At 40.6% G+C, this 20463-nt stretch overlaps 2 protein-coding genes across 2 annotated transcripts; both read right to left on the bottom strand.

Moving 5' to 3' along the window:
- Positions 1-1175: 1175 nt before the first annotated feature.
- On the bottom strand, positions 1176-8772 carry LOC311134676 (rab-like protein 2A). Its single transcript, XM_084168424.1, has 8 exons — positions 8115-8772; positions 7922-7951; positions 7526-7605; positions 7254-7333; positions 7047-7158; positions 6871-6968; positions 6670-6753; positions 1176-4249 (listed from the first exon to the last, which is right to left on the bottom strand). Exons 1-8 carry the CDS (start codon positions 8219-8221, stop codon positions 4166-4168), a joined length of 675 nt encoding a protein of 224 aa, XP_084024550.1. The 5' UTR covers positions 8222-8772; the 3' UTR covers positions 1176-4165.
- An 841-nt stretch (positions 8773-9613) lies between these two features.
- Positions 9614-19177, bottom strand: LOC311134675 (ciliary microtubule associated protein 1B-like; the record flags this gene model as incomplete). The annotated part of the gene is made up of 7 exons (XM_084168423.1): positions 19141-19177; positions 17978-18096; positions 17639-17842; positions 10472-10573; positions 10152-10273; positions 9864-10004; positions 9614-9706 (listed from the first exon to the last, which is right to left on the bottom strand). Exons 2-7 carry the CDS (start codon positions 18087-18089, stop codon positions 9614-9616), a joined length of 774 nt encoding a protein of 257 aa, XP_084024549.1. The 5' UTR covers positions 18090-18096; positions 19141-19177.
- Positions 19178-20463: the final 1286 nt, after the last annotated feature.

Raw genomic sequence — 20463 nt, 5'->3', positions numbered from 1 at the left:
TTCTTTGGATGCAACTCAGCATTCTTTGTCCTCCAAACACGACGAGTTTTAATTAGTTCCCCGCATCTAATCAGAACAAAACAAAACGGCCTAAACCCAGCCATCAGAAAATGTTACTTTTTTCAATGTGTCACTCTCGAGTCATCTGGAACCCACGAGCTAAGTCTAAGGGACTACTAGGGGGGGACTTGAACATTTGTAGTGTCATTCCAAAAAGTGATCAAATTCAACATCTCACAGACTCCAACCTTGACTTCCTCTGCCTTTCAGAGACATGGCGACATAAAAACTCTCCATCTGCTGCTTTGATTGTTCCTGGCTACAATGTTTTCAGGAGAGACAGGATTGAAGGAAGAGGAGGGGGTCTGATGATTTACATTAAAGAACATATCTGATGTAAACAATGTGAGTGGTCATGTGATAATGAACTAGAATGTATTGGCCTAAACGTTACACTGTCTCCCCAAATGTATTTTACCCTTATTGGAATGTATAGACCACCTTCATCCAAAAGTGTGTTTTTTGATCAGTTTAATAACATGCTTAGGGAATGTGATTTTGGGAAAGAGGTCATCTCAAACGGATCACTAATACCTTTGACCTTATACAGCTAGTTAAAGGGCCAACCAGGGTGACTTGTTATTCTAAAACACAGATTGATCTGGTGTTCAGTAATAAACCAGAGTGACTAAATCATTCAATATGGTTACTGGGCTGTCTGATCATAATCGGACAATTATAGCCAGAAAGCTTTCCAAGAACAGGTTTAACCTCTCTACTGTTAGAAAGCCTGATCAGCTCAGAATACCTAAGAGTGAATTCAATGATTTTGAAAACGCAATTAAGGGAATTAACTGGAATGATCTCTTGCCTATACCCTATACAGATGTGAAAGCTGATAGTCAGGTTTTTCTTCCCACAACCCAGATTGCAATATATGGCTTCTTAAAGAAAATCAAATCCAAACCTGGCCAAAAGAGCACTCTTCCTTGGCTAAATGGAGAAATCTGGAAACTGATGAAATAACGAGATCATGCTCTAAAAACAGCCCTAAAGTTCCAATTAGACCATGACAGACGTAGGTTCACCATGTTGAGAAATAAGGTGATGAAAGAAATCAGACAGGCCAAGGCAAACTTTTTTTAATCAACATAAGTGGTGAAGCAAAGGGAAATTCTAAATTGATCTGGAAGAATCTAAAAAAGTTAACATTTACATTTACATTTTAGTCATTTAGCAGATGCTCTTATCCAGAGAGACTAACAGTTAGTGAGTGCATACATTTTCATAACAGGGAAAGACTATAGAAACACTGCAAAAAGACTAGAAATCAATGTGAATGAAAGTCTAACACAGGATGCAGTGGAAATAGCAACAGCCTTCAACTCCTACTTTGTTGACTCTGTCAAGGTACTGACACAGAACCCCTCCACTGGTTTCTTGGGCTCAGCGCCGGTGAATGACACTCAACCTGTCTTCATCATAAGGGAGGTTTCTGAGTCAGAGGTGAACAAGGTGATTAGCTCACTAAAGAACTGTAAAGGACTCTACCTTTCTTAAAAACTACAGAGTCACTCATTGGCCCCATTACTAAGGTCACCAACACATCTATTGGTCAGGGGGTGTTTCCAAGGGTCTGGAAGTCGGCCATAATAACGGCCATCTTTAAATCAGTTGACCCTGCTGACGTGAGTAACTACGGGCCATTAGCATACTACCTGTGGTGTCGAAGGTTGCTGAAAAGTGTGTAGCAGAGCAACTGATTGCCCATCTCAACAACAGCCCCTTCACATTACACTCTATGCAGTTTGGCTTCAGAGCAAAACACTAAACAGAAACAGCCAACTGCTTTCTTCTGGAAAATGTGAAGTCCAAGATGGACAAAGGGGGCGTTGTTGGTGCTGCATTTCTAGACCTAAGGAAAGCTTTTGATACTGTTAACCATGAGGTTCTCATCACAAAACTGTCCATGTTCAGCTTTTCCCCCGATGCCTTGAGATGGATGAAACCATACGTTGAAGGCAGAACCCAGTGTGTCAGAGTGAGCAATGAGCTGTCGCCCACTCTCAGCTATGATGTGGGCATGCCCAAGGGTAAATACTGGGGCCCCTCCTGTTCAGCCTGTACATTAATGATCTGCCTTGTGTCTGTATTGGGTCAGAAGTTCACATGTATGCAGATGATACAGTGATATATGTGCATGCAAAGAGCAAACAACAAGCTGCACAAGAACTCACTACTGTAATGGTCCATGTTACAAAGTGGCTCAGTGACTCAGTGACTCATGCATCTCAATGTGAAAAAAACTGTCTGCATGTTCTTCACAAAGAGGGCAAATGATGCTACTGAGCCAGATGTCTACGTGTCAGGGGAGAAGCTCCAGGTGATATCTGATTTTAAGTACCTTGGCATCATACTTGATTCCAACCTCTATTTTAAAAAGCTGGTGAAGAAGGTAACTAAAATAACCAAATTCAACCTAGCTAATCTCAGATTCATACGAAATTGTTTGACTACAGAGGTAGCAAAGCTGTACTACAATGCTATGATACAGCACCACTTAACATACTGCTTGACTAGTTGGGCCCAAGCTTGTTGTACAACATTAAAACCCATTCAGTCTGCCTACAAACAGGCTCTCAAAGTGCTTGATAGAAAGCCAAATAGCCATCATCACTGTTACATCCTCAGAAAGCATGAGCTCCTGAGTTGGGAAAATCTTGTGCAATACACCAACGCATGTCTTGTATTCAAGATCCTAAATGGCCTGGCTCCCCCTCCACTTAGTACTTTTGTTAAACAGAAAACCCAAACCCATGGCAGCAGATCCACAAGGTCTGCCATGAGAGATGACTGTATAGTTCCCTTAAGGAAAAGCACCTTTAGTCAACCTGCTTTCTCTGTGAGAGCTTCCCATGTCTGGAACACACTGCCACCAGACACACACACAACTGCACCACTTATCGCACCTTCACAAAAAACATAAAGACATGGCTAAAGGCCAAACAGATTTGTGAACATAATCTCTAGCTGTGTATTGCCGCTTTCCATGTTATCTGTTGTCTGTAGCTTGTGAGGTGTGGAAACACTTTGTTGCTTTTATGTATTTTGTTTTGTTGCTTTTTGTGCTATTGCGCTGTCTGCGTGCTACGTGTTGCTTGTCCTATGTTGCTCTGCATGTGCTCATTGTCTGTATTGTTATTGGAATTGTTTTGAATAACCTGTCCAGGGACTGCGGTTGAAAATTAGCCGGCTGGCTAAAACCGGCACTTTTACTGAAACGTTGATTAATGTGCACTGTCCCTGTAAAAATATTATTGGTGACATTGATGCAGTCTTTAACTGATGCAGCCAAGTCACAAGTGTTGAAACCACACGGACACAATTTCTAACACAGTCGCTAATGCCATCACATGGTTACAAGGTACATTCATTGTTTAAGATACATTAAAGACGACCTATAAAAGCTCTGGCTTTACACTGTAGCACTTAGAGCAACGATAGCAGGCTTTACATACATGTAATTCACTATAACATTGTACAAATCGCCATACACATGCCCTGTATGGTAAAAACATAAGATGGTAAAAGCTGATGACAAAGTAGCAAAGAGAGTTCACATTCACAGTTTCACTTTGCTATCATAAAATAGCAAGAATGGGGATTATAGGTATTGTACGTGTCCCACATTTTACAACGCTTCACATTCTAGATTCACCTCAAATAAATAGCCTGCTTCACACACGTTCACCCTGCCTGCCACAACATCTATCCTACAATATGTTTGTTCTCACATCAATAGATTGCCCCAGATCTCACAGGTTACTACTATTATATGGGTCAAGGGTTAACATTTCTGCAGCATCAGCCCCACAAAAACATGTCTCTTCCATGGCATAAAATGCAATCATGAGGAGAATGTAAGAATAACATGTCCACAAACTGAGAATAATGTCAATGTAACATATCCACAACATCAGTTACAGACTTGGGAGCAAGGCTCTCCCATGGTAAAGAGGTATCATGTCAACACAGTTAGAATAACATATCCACAGAGTCCATAGCTGCAGTGCAGTCAGAATCAGCTCTCATATTCACAATGCCAGTATAATTTAAAGATAATGTGTCCATAATTTGAGGATAATGTATCCACATCAACATCCAGTCAGACAGACTCGGGGCTCTCTGGTTTCAGTCTCTCCTCAGCGGTCTCTAACGACTCCTCCTTCTTCTGCTCCAGCTCAAAGTTCTACAGGTCAAGGATGAACAAAAAATGTATTACACTTAAAAATAGACTCAGCGACGTAGATGCAGAAAGTAAACAGCATAGTGAGTCAATTTCCGCTACAACTAAGAGCGTTGAAGCGCAAGGCTCAACTTCTCTGCTGTTTTGGTCCCGTGGCTACCACGTTGTAAAAGCGTGAAGCAGATACTGTGTGACTGTGAAAACGAAGTTGTGCATCTTGCTCATCGCAATATCTGCGGTGCTGCTTGTGGCAACGTCATTTAGCTGAGTCAGCCTGCTAAATGACTTAAAGGTAATCTTATCCAGAGCAACTGTCAGTCAAATACATGGAGCGAAGCTGGTTCTGGCATGAATTCAAGTCAATCACATGATTAGTCAGCTGACAGTATCAGCTGAGTTTCTGATCAATCAGACATTGAACACACAACATGATGGCGCTTCTTTCAAATAGACCTCAGAAAGCTGCTGCCTTCTGGTTCTGCTCTTCTGTTTATCAAGGGCATGGCAGATACTCTGCTCCCTTACCCCTAGCTTAGCTTTGTTTAGGTTCATTACCTGAGCATTTCCTTGGTTGGGGAGCACCCTTGAAGAGCAGAGCCTAAACGCCAGACCAAATGTATCATCATTCACATTTTCTGTTCAATTAAAATGTGAACTCAACCAAATACGTTCATTCTAATAGCATAACCAGAACAACTGTCAGTGAAATAGCGGCAGTCATTTAAGGAGATGGAAACAGCTAAAGATATGAGTGTATAATATCAGTGAGCTAATATCCAGAGAGGGAAATACAGTTGAAGTCGGAGGTTTACATACACTTAGGTTGGAGTCATTAAAACTCGTTTTTCAACCACTCCACAAATTTCTTGTTAAACTATCGTTTTGGCAAGTTGGTTAGGACATCTACTTTGTGCATGACACAAGTAATTTTTCCAACAATTGTTTACAGACAGATTATTTCACTTATAATTCACTGTATCACAATTCCAGTGGATCAGAAGTTTACATACACTAAGTTGACTGTGCCTTTCAACAGCTTGGAAAATTCCAGAAAATGATGTCACAGCTTTAGAAGATTCTGATAGGCTAATTGACATCATTTGAGTCAATTGGAGGTGTACCTGTGGATGTATTTCAAGGCCTACATTCAAACTCAGTGCCTCTTTACTTGACATCATGGGAAAATCAAAAGAAATCAGCCAAGACCTCAGAAAAAAAATTGTAGACCTCCACAAGTCTGGTTCATCCTTGGGAGCAATTTCCAAACGCCTGAAGGTACCACGTTCATCTGTACAAACAATTGTACGCAAGTATAAACACCATGGGACCATGCAGCAGTCATACCGCTCAGGAAGGAAACGCGTTCTGTCTCCTAGAGATGAACATACTTTGGTGCGAAAAGTATAAATAAATCCCAGAACAACAGCAAAGGACCTTGTGAAGATACTAGAGGAAACAGGTACAAAAGTATCTATATCCACAGTAAAACGAGTCCTATATCAACATAACCTGAAAGGACGCTCAGCAAGGAAGAAGCCACTGCTCCAAAACCGCCATAAAAAAGCCAGACTACAGTTTGCAACTGCACATGGGGACAAAGATCGTACTTTTTGGAGAAATGTCCTCTGGTCTGATGAAACAAAAATATAATTGTTTGGCCATAATGACCATTGTTATGTTTGGAGGAAAAAGGGGGTTGCTTGCAAGCCGAAGAACACCATCCCAACCGTGAAGCACGGGGGTGGCAGCCTCATGCTGTGGGGGTGCTTTGCTGCAGGAGGGACTGGTGCACTTCACAAAATAGATGGCATCATGAGGAAGGAAAATTATGTGGATATATTGAAGCAGCATCTCAAGACATCAGTCAGGATGTTAAAGCTTGGTCTCAAATGGGTCTTCCAAATGGACAATGACCCCAAGCATACTTCCAAAGTTGTGGCAAAATGGCTTAAGGACAACAAAGTCAAGGTATTGGAGTGGCCATCACAATGCCCAGACCTCAATCCTATAGAAAATCTGTGGGCAGAACTGAAAAAGCGTGTGCGAGCGAGGCCTACAAACCTGACTCAGTTACACCAGCTCTGTCAGGAGGAATGGGCCAAAATTCACCCAACTTATTGTGGGAAGCTACCCGAAACGTTTGACCCAAGTTAAACAATTTAAAGGCAATGCTACCAAATACTAACTGAGTGTATGTAAACTTCTGACCCATTGGGAATGTGATGAAAGAAATAAAAGCTGAAATAAATCACTCTCTACTATTATTCTGACATTTCACATTCTTCAAATAAAGTGGTGATCCTAACTGACCTAAGACAGGGAATTTTTACTAGGATAAAATGTCAGGAATTGTGAAAAACTGAGTTTAAATGTATTTGGCTAAGGTGTATGTAAACTTCCGACTTCAACTGTATGTACTGTACCTCCAGCTCCCGCATCACTTCATCCATGAAGTCACTAGAGTTCTGCTTGTAAGACATTGCCATCTTGATTGTTTCTTTGAACATCTGAGAGACATTTTGAAAGAGAGAAAAGGTTTTGTAAATGTTATTTTTTGTTAAGCAACAAATACAGTATACACAGTATTGTGTGTGTGTCTTAAGGACAATGTTGTCCATCCTCACCTTGACTACGTTGGTCCCATCAGCAGCAGATACAAAGTACAAAGGAAGTCCCTGCTTCTTGGCAAAGTTAAAGTTCCTCTGGGTCACCTTCATATCAGCTGCAAACAACGGAGTAAAAATAAAAAATAAAGTAAAAATAAAATATTATTAGATTTAGCCTGTCTGGCAGGACTCACCATCTATCTTGTTAGCCACCACCACACAGGGGATCTCAGGCCTGTACTCTCTCAGCTCTGTATACCAGCTGGTCAGGTTCTTATAGGTGATCTTCCTCTGCACGTCAAACACCTGACAAAGACGAGTACAGTCAATGATACAGGCTATGACATAAGTATGAGCCTTGAAGTAATGTTGTCGTCTTAGCAGCTAGTGTGAAGTCTTACCATGATACAGGCGTGAGCCTTGTGGTAGTACGAGGGATGCATGCTCTGGAACCGCTCCTGTCCGGCCGTATCCCAGAAGTCTTTGAGGCAGACATAAGTACAAACACAGCTGAAGGCAACCAAACAGATACCAAGGCAACCAGATAACATAACAGCACGATTATGGTTCACAGCAATAACCGATCAGTTTACTGAAAACCAGTTGACTATAGCCTTAACAACTCTTCAGTCTAAACCAGACATTTTGATAAGAAAACAATTGATAAACATACCTACTAATACAGCCTTGCTGTCGATGGTGGTAGTGTATTTGTAAAGCGTCAGGGCATAGGTTGACAGCTGCTGGGGACGACTGGAGAACAAGTTAAGAAATAGAATAAACAACTTTGTCAACCCTCTATACTGTAGCTACAGCATGTGGTCACATTGCTGGTCAAAAGGCATGTCGGCATACTGGATGACCAACCAGCTACAAGCCAAATCAGTTACTGCATGAACTATTGAGAAGGAATTGGGTTTCTTTCAGTGTAATACTATCAACATTAGGCAACACCTACTTAGTTAGCTACATCAAGCTAAAAGACTGATTAATTTATTCTGTGATCATGCGACACTCAAAACCCAATTACAGAAATCATAGATGAGAGTGACAGCGTGGGAAAGGATACTATCCATCTATCAGAAACCTCTCCATCAACCTGTAAAACAACAAGAGGCGGTTGTTAACATCTTCTCCTGGGTCACAAAAAGTAAGCACTACTGCTGATATAAAATTGAGTTAGCTTTACTGAGAACATTCAGCATCTTTGAGATGTATTTGCAGTGACAAGTAAAATATGGCATACTCCCTATCTAACTTACTTGGATTTGCCCACTGCACTGTCTCCAAGGCAGATGATCTTGACTTCTTCATCTGCATCATATTTCTCTTGGTCCAGTTCAGGAATGCCACTGGCGTCGCCTGCCATCCTACCTTTAGGATGGGGAAATCAGCTGCGTCTCACAGCAGCTTAGCTAGCTACAGTACCCGGCTAGAAGTTAGCTAGCAAAAGGAATGCACTTAACTTAGTCTGTGATTAACGGCAAGTAGCTGGCTAGCTTCTGTTCTGAGCTAGCCAAGTTAACTGATTAACGTTAGCTAACTAACTAGATATAGCTACACATCTTTGCATGCATTCACTTAAAATATGACCCAAACCCATTCGAAGTCATGTCTAAGTTAACTTATTAGCTAGCTGTCGAAACTGGCATGTTTTCAACCCGACGTTGGTTAGCTATCTACAGTAACGTTAGCCAAGCCAGTGCAGTGGCTACTTGTTAGGCTAGCTAACATAACACCTAGTCAGGGATATTGCTATGTTCCTGATATGATGCTATATCTAGCAACCTGCTTTAGCTGTCAGTAGTCTAGCAAAATAAGTAGAAAAACGTTATCTATTGTTGGCAAAACGCTAGTTTTGTAGTTAGAATCTTCATGTTTTTGTAGCAACAGCTTCCTTCAGAGAATTTCTGTTTCTATGCAACGCAGACGCTTGAAGGCCCCCTTTTTTGAACGAGGCTGTTCCTATTATTGCCTGAAACGGTGTATATATTGGGTTATTTCCAATGATTGTCCAAAGGTTTATTTTACCATGACAGAAAAAAGTACAATGACAACCACTGTTGAAAATGTATATATTTTTTATAACTAGCGTTATTTATTACCACAATTTTACAAGTTTGACATGTTATAACAAAGTGAGTGAACGTGGCCAGGCCATTTTGTTTTGAGAAGAATCATGTCAGATCAATGTTATATCAACACACAACTAATGTATTGGAACAATAAAATATTATAATACTAGGTATTTCATAATTTTCATACTGAAAGTGGTCATAAACCTTTGGCATAACATCAAACTCTGAGTCTCATGTGGTAAAATATGTGCAAATTAAAACAGTATTGGGCCCAAAAAGTGTTCCCCAAATCATAGAATATGAAGGGAGGCCACAGGTGAAGTAGTGTTTGTGTAGTACAGGCCTAATCCTTTTTTTCCACAAGTATTCATAACATTCAAGCATGCTGAATAGCCTGTGTTTTTATGCTATTCAAATCAAATTGATGTGATAAAACATAGCCTTCATATAAAAAAATTAAAAATAAATGTTTTAATGATCAACAAGGATTATGTGATTGTCAGGTTAGCTTGTCTTCCAGCATCATTGTACTCAATGCAGGATAGGCAATACATAAGAACAATAAGGCACAATTAACTGCTTTCTTCACTGCAGAGCAGTTTGATACTGCTGAATTTATTGTTGGGATAATGGGATAGGGATGAGGAAAAGGGATGAGGTAAATGGAGGAATGGGAAGGGTTCCTATTCCACCAAGTCCACGATGAGCGGAGCGATGAACTCAGAATGACGAATTCCGAAAGAGAAGCTTGGAGGTTTGATCCTGGTGAAGGTCACCTTGGAACAGAAGACAGTCAGTTAGTGCATTACCCATGCAACAGAGGGTAGAAACAAACTTTGTAGAAGATATGTTCATATTATTTTTATATGATTTTAATCATTGCATAAGTACACAATTATAGAAGTGTGATATGGTTATGATGAGGTGTCTTGCCTGTTCAGGGTGGTGAGCTCCAGGGCCTGGTTTCTTGGTGGTGTCTCCAGGCATGCTGTTGCGTCCTGTCATGCTGTAGTGGGGGGGCTTGTGTTTGTAGGTGCAGGGGTCCACCACTCTGTATGTCCCTGGGCCAGGCGTCTGATGTACAGATGGAAACACACAGGGAAGAAATGTGAGGGAAGAAAACAATGAACGATAGGCCTACTAACTCAATCTGTTCATCATCGATAAAGAGGACAGATGAGATGTCCATTTTGAAGAGTTTGTTTGACATGTCAGATCTACCTTCTGCAGGTCCTCGTGGAAGCTGCCGATCTTGCTGCGTCCTCGGAGGGAGAAGTTAGGGGCAGAGGTTTTGTTGACGGTGGCAGGCCCTAGCACAGAGGGCAGCATGTAAGCAGCAGGGCCTGAGAGAGAGGACACAAACAATCACATTTCGTAAGTACACCAACATTATATACAGTTCTATCACATTTTCAGTGTTCATCGAACATGCTATCACTGAATATTCGATCGATCACTTTCTAAAATTCTACAGCCAACATTCTATTCCACATCTCTTAAAGCCACAGTGTTGGACTTATCATTATTGAAGAGGATGTTACCTGGGGTCTGGTCGTTGCGGAAGCCTTTGCTCCTGGCAGACAGGGAGTAGGCAGGGGCAGAGTAATATGCAGATTTCCCTGACCTCTCAGGGGAGTAGCGGCCTAAAACACCAAACAGACAGTTAGAACAAAGTCTCATATTATGTGTCTTGAGTCTGTATGTGTGTGTAGTTTCTCAGAGACGGTGTGTGCGTTTTGAGAAGTCTTGTGTGTGTGTATATGTGTACTTTTTTTAAATGTTTTTTGTTTTCAATGTTTTTAATATCTATTTATTTATTTTTTACTTTTTTTTTTTTTTTTTTTTTTTTGTATTTTTTGGGGGGGAATGGATCAGCTTAATATTGCAGATAGATTGTATCTTCTATCAATGTAATTGTCTGCATCACTTCCAATCCCCCATGTTTTTTTTATATTTTTTTTATATATACACTCCCCTTTATTACTTTTCAACCCCACCATCCTTTCCCTACTTGGAGTAAATTAGTGAACAACAATGCCCAGGCCTCTACTTCCGGTCTATACTTACTATCTACACCTTATGGACAGAGTTAATTTTACAATAATTATATTATATATTTATTTTTGTTTTTTTATTTTTATTGCTCCTGAACTTCTTCTACTCTCAACCTCTCCGATCATTTTCATGATGTCCATCCGGTTTGCTTCTATATGCCATATCTTTCTAACTGTGCTCTTTCCCAAAAGCTCCCAACATACAACCTATATACTTATTATGGACACAGTATGCTTACATTATTAGCTATCTTTGTTATTATTTGTTGTTATTTGTTATTAGTCCCATCCTTCAACTCTATTCAATACCTCCCATCTATCTCTTAACACCATCCATATAGGATTTCTATTTGCCATATATATTTCAACCGTACTGTGATGTTTTACAAAAGTTCTGAACCTTTCTATTCTCATTGCTTCTACAGATTGTGAATTAAAAATAAACATTTTTGCTAAAAGTATTATTATATTATTGATTGATTGACTATGACTTTTCAGATCACCCAATAATGCTATCTGCAAGGTTAGTTCCAGGTAAATATTGCAATCCTTTAGCCATTCCTGGACCTGTGTCCAAAAACAAGCTACAAATGGACAGAACCAAAACAAATGATCTAATGATTCTGTCTCTTCACAGCAAAATCTGCAGAGCTGGGAAGATTGTATCCCCCATATAAATAACATTATATTGGTAGCAAGAATTTTATATAATAATTTAAATTGAAAGATTCTAATTTTTGAATCCGGTGTCGTTTTGCGTGTCAGTTCATAAACACTATGCCATGGGATCGGTACGTCAAAGATCTCTTCCCAACTATTTTGCAATCTATATGGGACGCTATACATTTTGCTAGGATTTTTGCATCACAACCCTGAAGTGTAAGGGGCCTCCAATTTTGTAAATGGACTGGATCTTTATATTTTCCACTTGTATCCTGTTTCAGTAATAATGAGATCAGACCTTCTTCTTGAGTGTCAGATAATCTACCATTTACATAGGAGTGGTTAAAACATGCTAATAACAGTCCTCTTAGTATATCAAAAAAGGTTTGGTATACCTCGACTGGTATGCCATCCAACCCTGGAGTTTTCCCAGACTTAAAGTCTTTAATTGCATCCAGAAGTTCCTCCTCTGTAATTTCACCTTCACATGAGTCTTTCTGTGTGGCTGTTAATTTGACATTATCAATAGAAAAAAAATCTCTACAATTAGCTTCAGTTAGAGGAGATGGAGGCGGCTGAAAAGAAAACATATGCTTAAAGTACTTTGTTTCTTCCTTCAAAATATCATTTGGTGAATTATGGGTGACTCCGTCAATTGTAACCAGTTTCATTAAGTTCTTTTTGGTAGCATTCCTATGTTGAAGATTAAAAAATAACTTTGTGCATTTTTCCCCATATTCCATCCAGTTTGCTTTATTTTTATAATATATTACACTTGATCTTTCTTGAATAAGTTTCTCCATTTCTTTTTGTTTTTCCTCTAATTTATTCTGAGCCTCTATGTTACAGTTTTATTGCCATCTATCTGTTCTGTTAGACTTTCTATTTCCTTTCTTAGTATAAACTCTTTTGACCTAAATTGCTTTTGTTTTCGAGATGAGTACTGAATTGCATGGCCTCTAAAGGCACATTTAAAGGAGTCCCATACAATAAGGGGATTCGCTGTACCTATGTTATGTTGGAAAAAGTCAGTTATAAATTCCTTTGTTCTAATTATAAATACATTATCATCCAATAGGCTTTGATTAAATTTCCAATATCCTCGCCCACGTGGAAATTCAGTAAGAGTAATGTATATGCCTATTATATGATGGTCCGACCGCATTCTGTCCCCTATCAACACTTTTTTTTACTTTTGGTGCCAACGAGAATGAGATAAGAAAGAAGTCAAGACGACTAGCTTGATTCAGTCTCCGCCATGTACAGTGGGGAGAACAAGTATTTGATACACTGCCGATTTTGCAGGTTTTCCTACTTACAAAGCATGTAGAGGTCTGTAATTTTTATCATAGGTACACTTCAACTGTGAGAGACGGAATCTAAAACAAAAATCCAGAAAATCACATTGTATGATTTTTAAGTAATTAATTTGCATTTTATTGCATGACATAAGTATTTGATACATCAGAAAAGCAGAACTTAATATTTGGTACAGAAACCTTTGTTTGCAATTACAGAGATCATACGTTTCCTGTAGGTCTTGACCAGGTTTGCACACACTGCAGCAGGGATTTTGGCCCACTCCTCCATACAGACCTTCTCCAGATCCTTCAGGTTTCGGGGCTGTCGCTGGGCAATACGGACTTTCAGCTCCCTCCAAAGATTTTCTATTGGGTTCATGTCTGGAGACTGGCTAGGCCACTCCAGGACCTTGAGATGCTTCTTACGGAGCCACTCCTTAGTTGCCCTGGCTGTGTGTTTCGGGTCGTTGTCATGCTGGAAGACCCAGCCACGACCCATCTGCAATGCTCTTACTGAGGGAAGGAGGTTGTTGGCCAAGATCTCGCGATACATGGCCCCATCCATCCTCCCCTGAATACGGTGCAGTCGTCCTGTCCCCTTTGCAGAAAAGCGTCCCAAAAGAATGATGTTTCCACCTCCATGCTTCACGTTTGGGATGGTGTTCTTGGGGTTGTACTCATCCTTCTTCTTCCTCCAAACACGGCGAGTGGAGTTTAGACCAAAAAGCTCTATTTTTGTCTCATCAGACCACATGACCTTCTCCCATTCCTCCTCTGGATCATCCAGATGGTCATTGGCAAACTTCAGACGGGCCTGGACATGCGCTGGCTTGAGCAGGGGGACCTTGCGTGCACTGCAGGATTTTAATCCATGACGGCGTAGTGTGTTACTAATGGTTTTCTTTGAGACTGTGGTCCCAGCTCTCTTCAGGTCATTGACCAGGTCCTGCCGTGTAGTTCTGGGCTGATCCCTCACCTTCCTCATGATCATTGATGCCCCACGAGGTGATATCTTGCATGGAGCCCCAGACCGAGGGTGATTGACCGTCATCTTGAACTTCTTCCATTTTCTAATAATTGCGCCAACAGTTGTTGCCTTCTCACCAAGCTGCTTGCCTATTGTCCTGTAGCCCATCCCAGCCTTGTACGGTCTACAGTTTTATCCCTGATGTCCTTACACAGCTCTCTGGTCTTGGCCATTGAAGAGAGGTTAGAGTCTGTTTGATTGAGTGTGTGGACAGGTGTCTTTTATACAGGTAACGAGTTCAAACAGGTGCAGTTAATACAGGTAATGAGTGGAGAACAGGAGGGCTTCTTAAATAAAAACTAACAGGTCTGTGAGAGCCGGAATTCTTACTGGTTGGTAGGTGATCAAATACTTATGTCATCCAATAAAATGCAAATTAATTACTTAAAAATCATACAATGTGATTTTCTGGATTTTTGTTTTAGATTCCGTCTCTCACAGTTGTAGTGTACCTATGATAAAAATTACAGACCTCTACATGCTTTGTAAGTAGGAAAACCTGCAAAATCGACAGTGTATCAAATACTTGTTCTCCCCACTGTATATCTCACTAGATCAGTATATTTAAGCCTCCATATATCTACTAGTTCTAATGTATCCATGACATTCACAATTTCCTTAAGAGCATGTGGGTGATTGTTTGTGGTGTGATTTCCTTTACGGTCCATTGAGCTATTTAAAACAGTATTATAATCCCCCACCATAATAATATTGTCTTGAGTTGCTTGCAGGCTTGATAATTTATTATATATATTGTCAAAGAATTGTGGATCATCCTTATTTGGTCCGTAAAGGTTAATGAGCCATATCTGTTTATGGTCCAATAACATATTTAAAATAATCCATCTACCTTGTGTATCTATTTGTACAATTTGCACATTCGGATCGAAATTACTATTAATTAATATCATCACCCCTTTTGAATTTCTTTGCCCATGGGAGAAGTATATTTCCCCCCCCCCATTCTTTTTTCCACGCCACTTCATCTCGAATTGTTGAATGAGTTTCCTGTATACAATAGATATTATATTCCTTCTCTTTGAGCCATGTAAATATTGTTCTTCTTTTGTTATTATCAGCTAAGCCATTACAATTATAACTGGCTATACTTATTTCACCATACACCATAATGAGATACAAGTTTCAAGTCTATTTATCATTATATATGTTTGTAAATTTACCAATAAAAAATAGCGTCATGATTGAGTGTCCATATAGCTGTACCGTGATATTTGCACTGCTACGGAGCAACCCTTCAATTGTTCTCCACTAATTCCCCCGCTAAAGCCCCTCCCCATCCCAAGTTGAGCCGTCATCCCAGTGATCAGCATCCCACCCACGTCCCTCCGCATCCCTAAGGCCCCGAGAGGCCAGGACCCATCCATCGAAAACAGCACACAGTACCACCCACAAAACAGAAGCAGATTAACCGCCAAAAGCATTTCCAATGCTTTCACCTCTATATATATATATATATATAACTATTTTTTTAAAATTATGCATATCCTAATTTCCATCATTATCAATTAATATGCGTAATAATGTCGGCAGTTCACGCGTAGGATTCTAACATATAACCCGGATTGCCATTGTATTACATTTAATTCATTGACAAGCAATTATTATCCTAGCAAATAATTCCCGTGGTCCATCCCATACCCTCCCCCCCAGCATCCCCACCCCCCCACAACAGATGCCAGACAAGCACACACGCACATACTCACATACTCCAACACACTCAACCCCCCTCCTCCACAATCCACCATAAAATCAGATACTCAACGGCTGTTATATCCCAGAGCCCAACTCGAGAAATAACTTGATTTACGAGTGCACATACAGTTAAAGCTGATTGAGAAAGCATGCAGATTGAGCAGAAATTGATAACAATGTCAGATTTGATTAATCTACTTAATCTATGTCAAGTCCTAGGTGATGGAGATCAGATCCACCCTCTTCACCTGAGACACAAACACTCTGATCCCCTGTTGTAACCATTTTCCCAAGCATCTCCATGCGGTCAGACCTTTGATTATTTTGTGCCACCTGGGCTACAATGATAAACCCCCTCTCTGATTGTCCGAGTGTGACCCCCTCCCCATGGGTTACTGCAGCCTGTGTTGCCAGCACTGCCACTACCTGGGTGGGCGTACCCCACCGGAATCCCCACCGGCTAGGTAAAAGGTCGTCAAGGTTCTCATTAGCAGCTTTGAGAATTTCCTTGTATATTATGCTCTCCCATCAGGGGGCTCTGGCTTTGTAGGACCAACCCTGCCAGGCAGGCTCAGAATCTTGAGGGGGCGGTGCTGCTCAAGTAGGTCTCTGACCGCATTTATTTCTCTGTTTAGGCCGCATATTCACAGCAGGTCCATAAAAGAGATGGGAACTTCTCTTTGGTGTATGGGTCGCTCAGGTCGGTGTCCAGGTTATAGGGTTAGGGATCTTTCCATCATGATAGGACAATGAAAAATTAGATTAGATGTATACTATATTTAAAAATGTATATCCCTCATCTACACAAAATTGAAAGCTCTCTCTCACTACCCCTGCTCATAGACCCCCGGTCGGCTCTGGGATATGCAACCATTTCCCCTCTCACTCACTTAACGCCGCACCTTTTCAAACACAAAAATGCACACCACATGGTTGACTGGGGAAGAAATGGGCTGAGCGTGCAAACGCACCCGCATCCACATCTGCCGCAAGGGGGAGTATATGTGTACTTGCAAGTGTGTGTGTTTATCCAAAGCAACTTAGTCATGCGTGCATACATTTTACGTACGGGTGAACCTGAGCTACAGAGGTTGCCATTTGAGACGCAACCCATTTGAGACGCAATGCAATGTTTAGCCTTGTTTATCTTCACGCTACATTCCTCTATGGAGGCGGTCTGTCCTGATGATAGATTAGATGATGTCCTTCTGATGTAATGGATTCCAAAGGTGATCGTTGTTTAATGATGAAGAAATATAAGGCTTTGGCCTTGGTGGCCCTCAGGGTTGAGAAGACAGGGCTGGAGAGAGAGATTCACTTCACACCTTAGTTAAGATAGGATCTTACGTTTGTGGGTTTGGAAATTTCTTAAATAGTCGTGTCTTACATTAGCCTATTGGCTTTCTCTGTCTAAGCAAGCTGGTAGTTCTTTTTTCCCCCAACAAAATAAGCAGATTTTAGGCATTAGAACTTGACAGATGTGTTGTTTGAAAAAACATGATTTATAGTCTCTTGGTAAGATCCAATGTGAACGGAGGTTGTTATCAACATTGTGAAAGATTTATTTTGATGTTGTCGCTGCAATCATTTCCTCAGTCTGTTCGAGGGTTCCCACTTCTTGAGAAGAAAAGTTGACATTTTATTAAAATTGGATGTAGAAATTATAGAAATGTTGTCATCTGTATAAGAAACATGCAAGTGTACCAGAAAATGTGAAATGACACTGATGTCTGAGGACCAGTTCGTTTTTTGTTACTGAAACATGTTGATCTTCCAGATGTTAAGGAGGTGTTATTTAGTCATATTTTAGACCCACTGTTAGAGTACCACCACATGCTGTCTGACTGGTATCATTAAGGCACCACTATCCATCCTCACATTAAACACATGCAGATGAAAAAATTAAATAAAATAAAAAAGAACTACTAAAATGGTGTGTGTGTTACTGACCAGGTCCGGGGGTTTGGAACAGCTGGGGGTCTTTGGGGCGGCTGTAGAGGGAGTATACAGGGGTCCCGTCACGCCCAATCCTGGTGATGTTGGAGGGAACCAAGTACCCTGGCCCGGGGGAGCAGTCTGAGCTGAATTGGCGGTGACGCGTCCCAAAACTGAACGCAGGTGCTTTCAGCTTTCTGGGGTCATGGTAGTTCAGACCTGAAGAAGGATAGGCGAAGATGATTGCCCATGTGTCTTTTTATACTCCAAAATAAAACCAATCAACCAACTAATCAAAAGGTTAATAACAAATCAACCAATAAATCAATCAGTCAATCACTAAGTTAATTGTACCTGTTGCTCCAGGCAGGGCATACTTGGGTCCAGGGCTGCTGTAGAGTGCAGCGATGGGACCTCGGGGCTTGTGGGGCCTCCAGGAGCCAACCCAAACATCAGTGCCTGACATGATTAGTCTGTGGACAAGGACATGGAATTAGAGTCAATTTAAACTTGCTGGATGCTCATCCCAATAGTGTTTTCATTAAAAACATCCTAAAAACTGCCTTTTAAGGATAGTGGAAAGCCTTAATTTAGGTAATTACCTAGCTTTTTAGAGCTGGTGAGTCAGTGCTGGTGTCTGGAGTTTGGTTGGTGTTCCAGACTATAACTGTGGTGCAATAGTGATGTGCACATAATTTATGCCATAATGGGATGTGCTCAGCTGCGCTAAAGTTTCATAAATTTCTGAGCAAAATCAGTGTGAGGACTGTTTAGTTGCTTTACTCAATAAAATGGCCCGGTTGTATCTGTTATAAGTTATTTATATGAATAAATAAATGATGATACTGTAACGACCCGGTATGGTGTTCTGTGTTCGTGTGTGTGTTATTGTTCACATGGGTGCTAGCAGGGGTTAAATATGCCAGGACGGGGGGGGTAATCCCCCAGGGTTTTGAAATGCATAAATAGGAGCTACTGTCTCATCTCTCTCATTCTTTCGATTCGGGATCTATGAGTCTGCCACTTAACTTTACATTGTGTATTTGTGTACGATCGGAATCTAGTGGCGTGGGCTGTGGCCTGAACAATAGCCCAGTTTAGGAATAAACCTGTGTTCTGCCCTGCACATCTGGTGTTCGTCTCTTTTCCCTTTATGACCCAGCCCGGGTCATTACAATACTATTTATGGGTCTCTGCTGCCTCAACGTTAATTTATAGACACATAACGATTTCCCCTTAATTGAGACCTCTCTCTGAAATAAAAGTTTATAGAAGCATACTAGTGCTTAAACTATGAACAGATATGAATTCATCATGCTGATACAGACCTACCACCATACCGTTGTCAAAATAGGACACGGACGATAAAAAAAAATATATATATTCCACACCGACAATGACAGTGTGACTGCGCGTCTGCGTCTGGCTGTATTCAAATTAACCGCTTATCTAAATGGACATCTGTTGGCAAGATAAACATTGATGTAAGAAAAATCGACCTTATCTAAATGGCCAACCTGTATTGTAGTTCGTTGTCTTCTCCGCACTGTTCTTCTTCGCACTCAGTGCTCCCTAGGACACGGCACGTGCACTGGACCAAACACTGGGGAGCTCTGATTGTTTGACTTTGGTTGTCCTCATGCTCACTATGACGACGTTACCATGGAGACGCAATTTTGACAGGCAGGTCAGCTTTAAATTCACAATGTGGCAAAAAAGAAACATGTTAACGATTCAAAAACATGAAGAATAACATTATATAGGTTTCTTCTGTAATGCAATGAAGTCAGAACTTCTTCAAAGAGATAATTTAGTTTCTTGGTGTGTGTCTGTGGGGTCTGGATTCTGTGCAAGAAATAAGGCTACTGTCTACCTGACAGGCTCAATTTCCCGTTGAACTTGTCATCTTTCTTCATCTGTCTTTTTAGAGGTAAAATGGATATCGATTTTGAGACATGACATGAGTATTTTCATATTTCAGTATACGCTTTTCATATTTATTCGAAATTCCTGTGCTTTTTAGAGGATTTCTCACACAAAAAACATGCGTATCTCTGTGAAATGTCAATGGAGCACTGAGTGTATACCAAACTTTTTTACCAAAGCCTTAAAATGTACAATTACATTGAATTCAGCTCATGTCCTCTAATTTTGTTTTTTGCGACCCGCAGAAACAACTTTAAAGACGACGATCACAAAATGTAAAATCCTCAAAAGTTGTTGTGAGAAACCTGCACCGCAATGTCAACAGAGCTCGGTGTTTAGGCTATTATCGGATTCATTAGGTCACTTACGAAATCCGACTTTTTGGATACAATGTTAATGATATGTTAGAGAAAACCCCCACTGAAAGATACAGAACATGAGTAATCATATTTATCTTGGTAAACTGTATTTTATAACATAATGAAGTGAAATTTCATCACCAAAGTGCGTTTTCACCCACTCTGGGCAGAGTAGGTGGACACCCTACTCAATGTTTATGTTGTATTTTGGTTTCGCATCAATATTCATCAATGACAATGTTCTCAAGAGAAACAGCTTGCAGGGTGTGTTAGTTTTAACATCTCATATTGACTGAAAATGTGCCTGCGCCTTCAACGTGCAGAGCACATAAAAGTAAACTCTCATCTAACAGTGGCTCTGGCATTAGTGAAACATTTGGCATCCACATGTAGGCCTACATAATAATGCCCAGGCCTGATTGAGACCATAACAAACCTGTTTACTGTCATCTCTCTATCAAACTCACTTTAATGCTCTATATTTTTATGTGGGATTTGGGATGATTAATGAAAAACTGAAACAAGTCCTTTTTGGAAAATTAAGGATCAGCAGGT

This window comes from Coregonus lavaretus, assembly GCF_964263955.1.
Source record: "Coregonus lavaretus genome assembly, chromosome: 9".
Lineage (NCBI taxonomy): Eukaryota > Metazoa > Chordata > Actinopteri > Salmoniformes > Salmonidae > Coregonus > Coregonus lavaretus.
The sequence above is the reverse complement of the archived record's forward strand: the minus strand, read 5'-3'. Positions and strand labels throughout refer to the sequence as shown.

What these genes read in the sequence shown, in the direction of transcription:
- LOC311134676 (XM_084168424.1), bottom strand. Translation starts at nt 8,221, where the DNA reads ATGGCAGGCGACGCCAGTGGCATTCCTGAACTGGACCAAGAGAAATAT. An exon ending in AGTGCAGTGGGCAAATCCAA is followed by an intron (nt 7,952 to 8,114) that starts GTAAGTTAGATA and finishes GTTGTTTTACAG; the next exon opens with GTTGATGGAGAGGTTTCTGA. An exon ending in ATGGGACCAACGTAGTCAAG is followed by an intron (nt 6,754 to 6,870) that starts GTGAGGATGGAC and finishes AATGTCTCTCAG; the next exon opens with ATGTTCAAAGAAACAATCAA.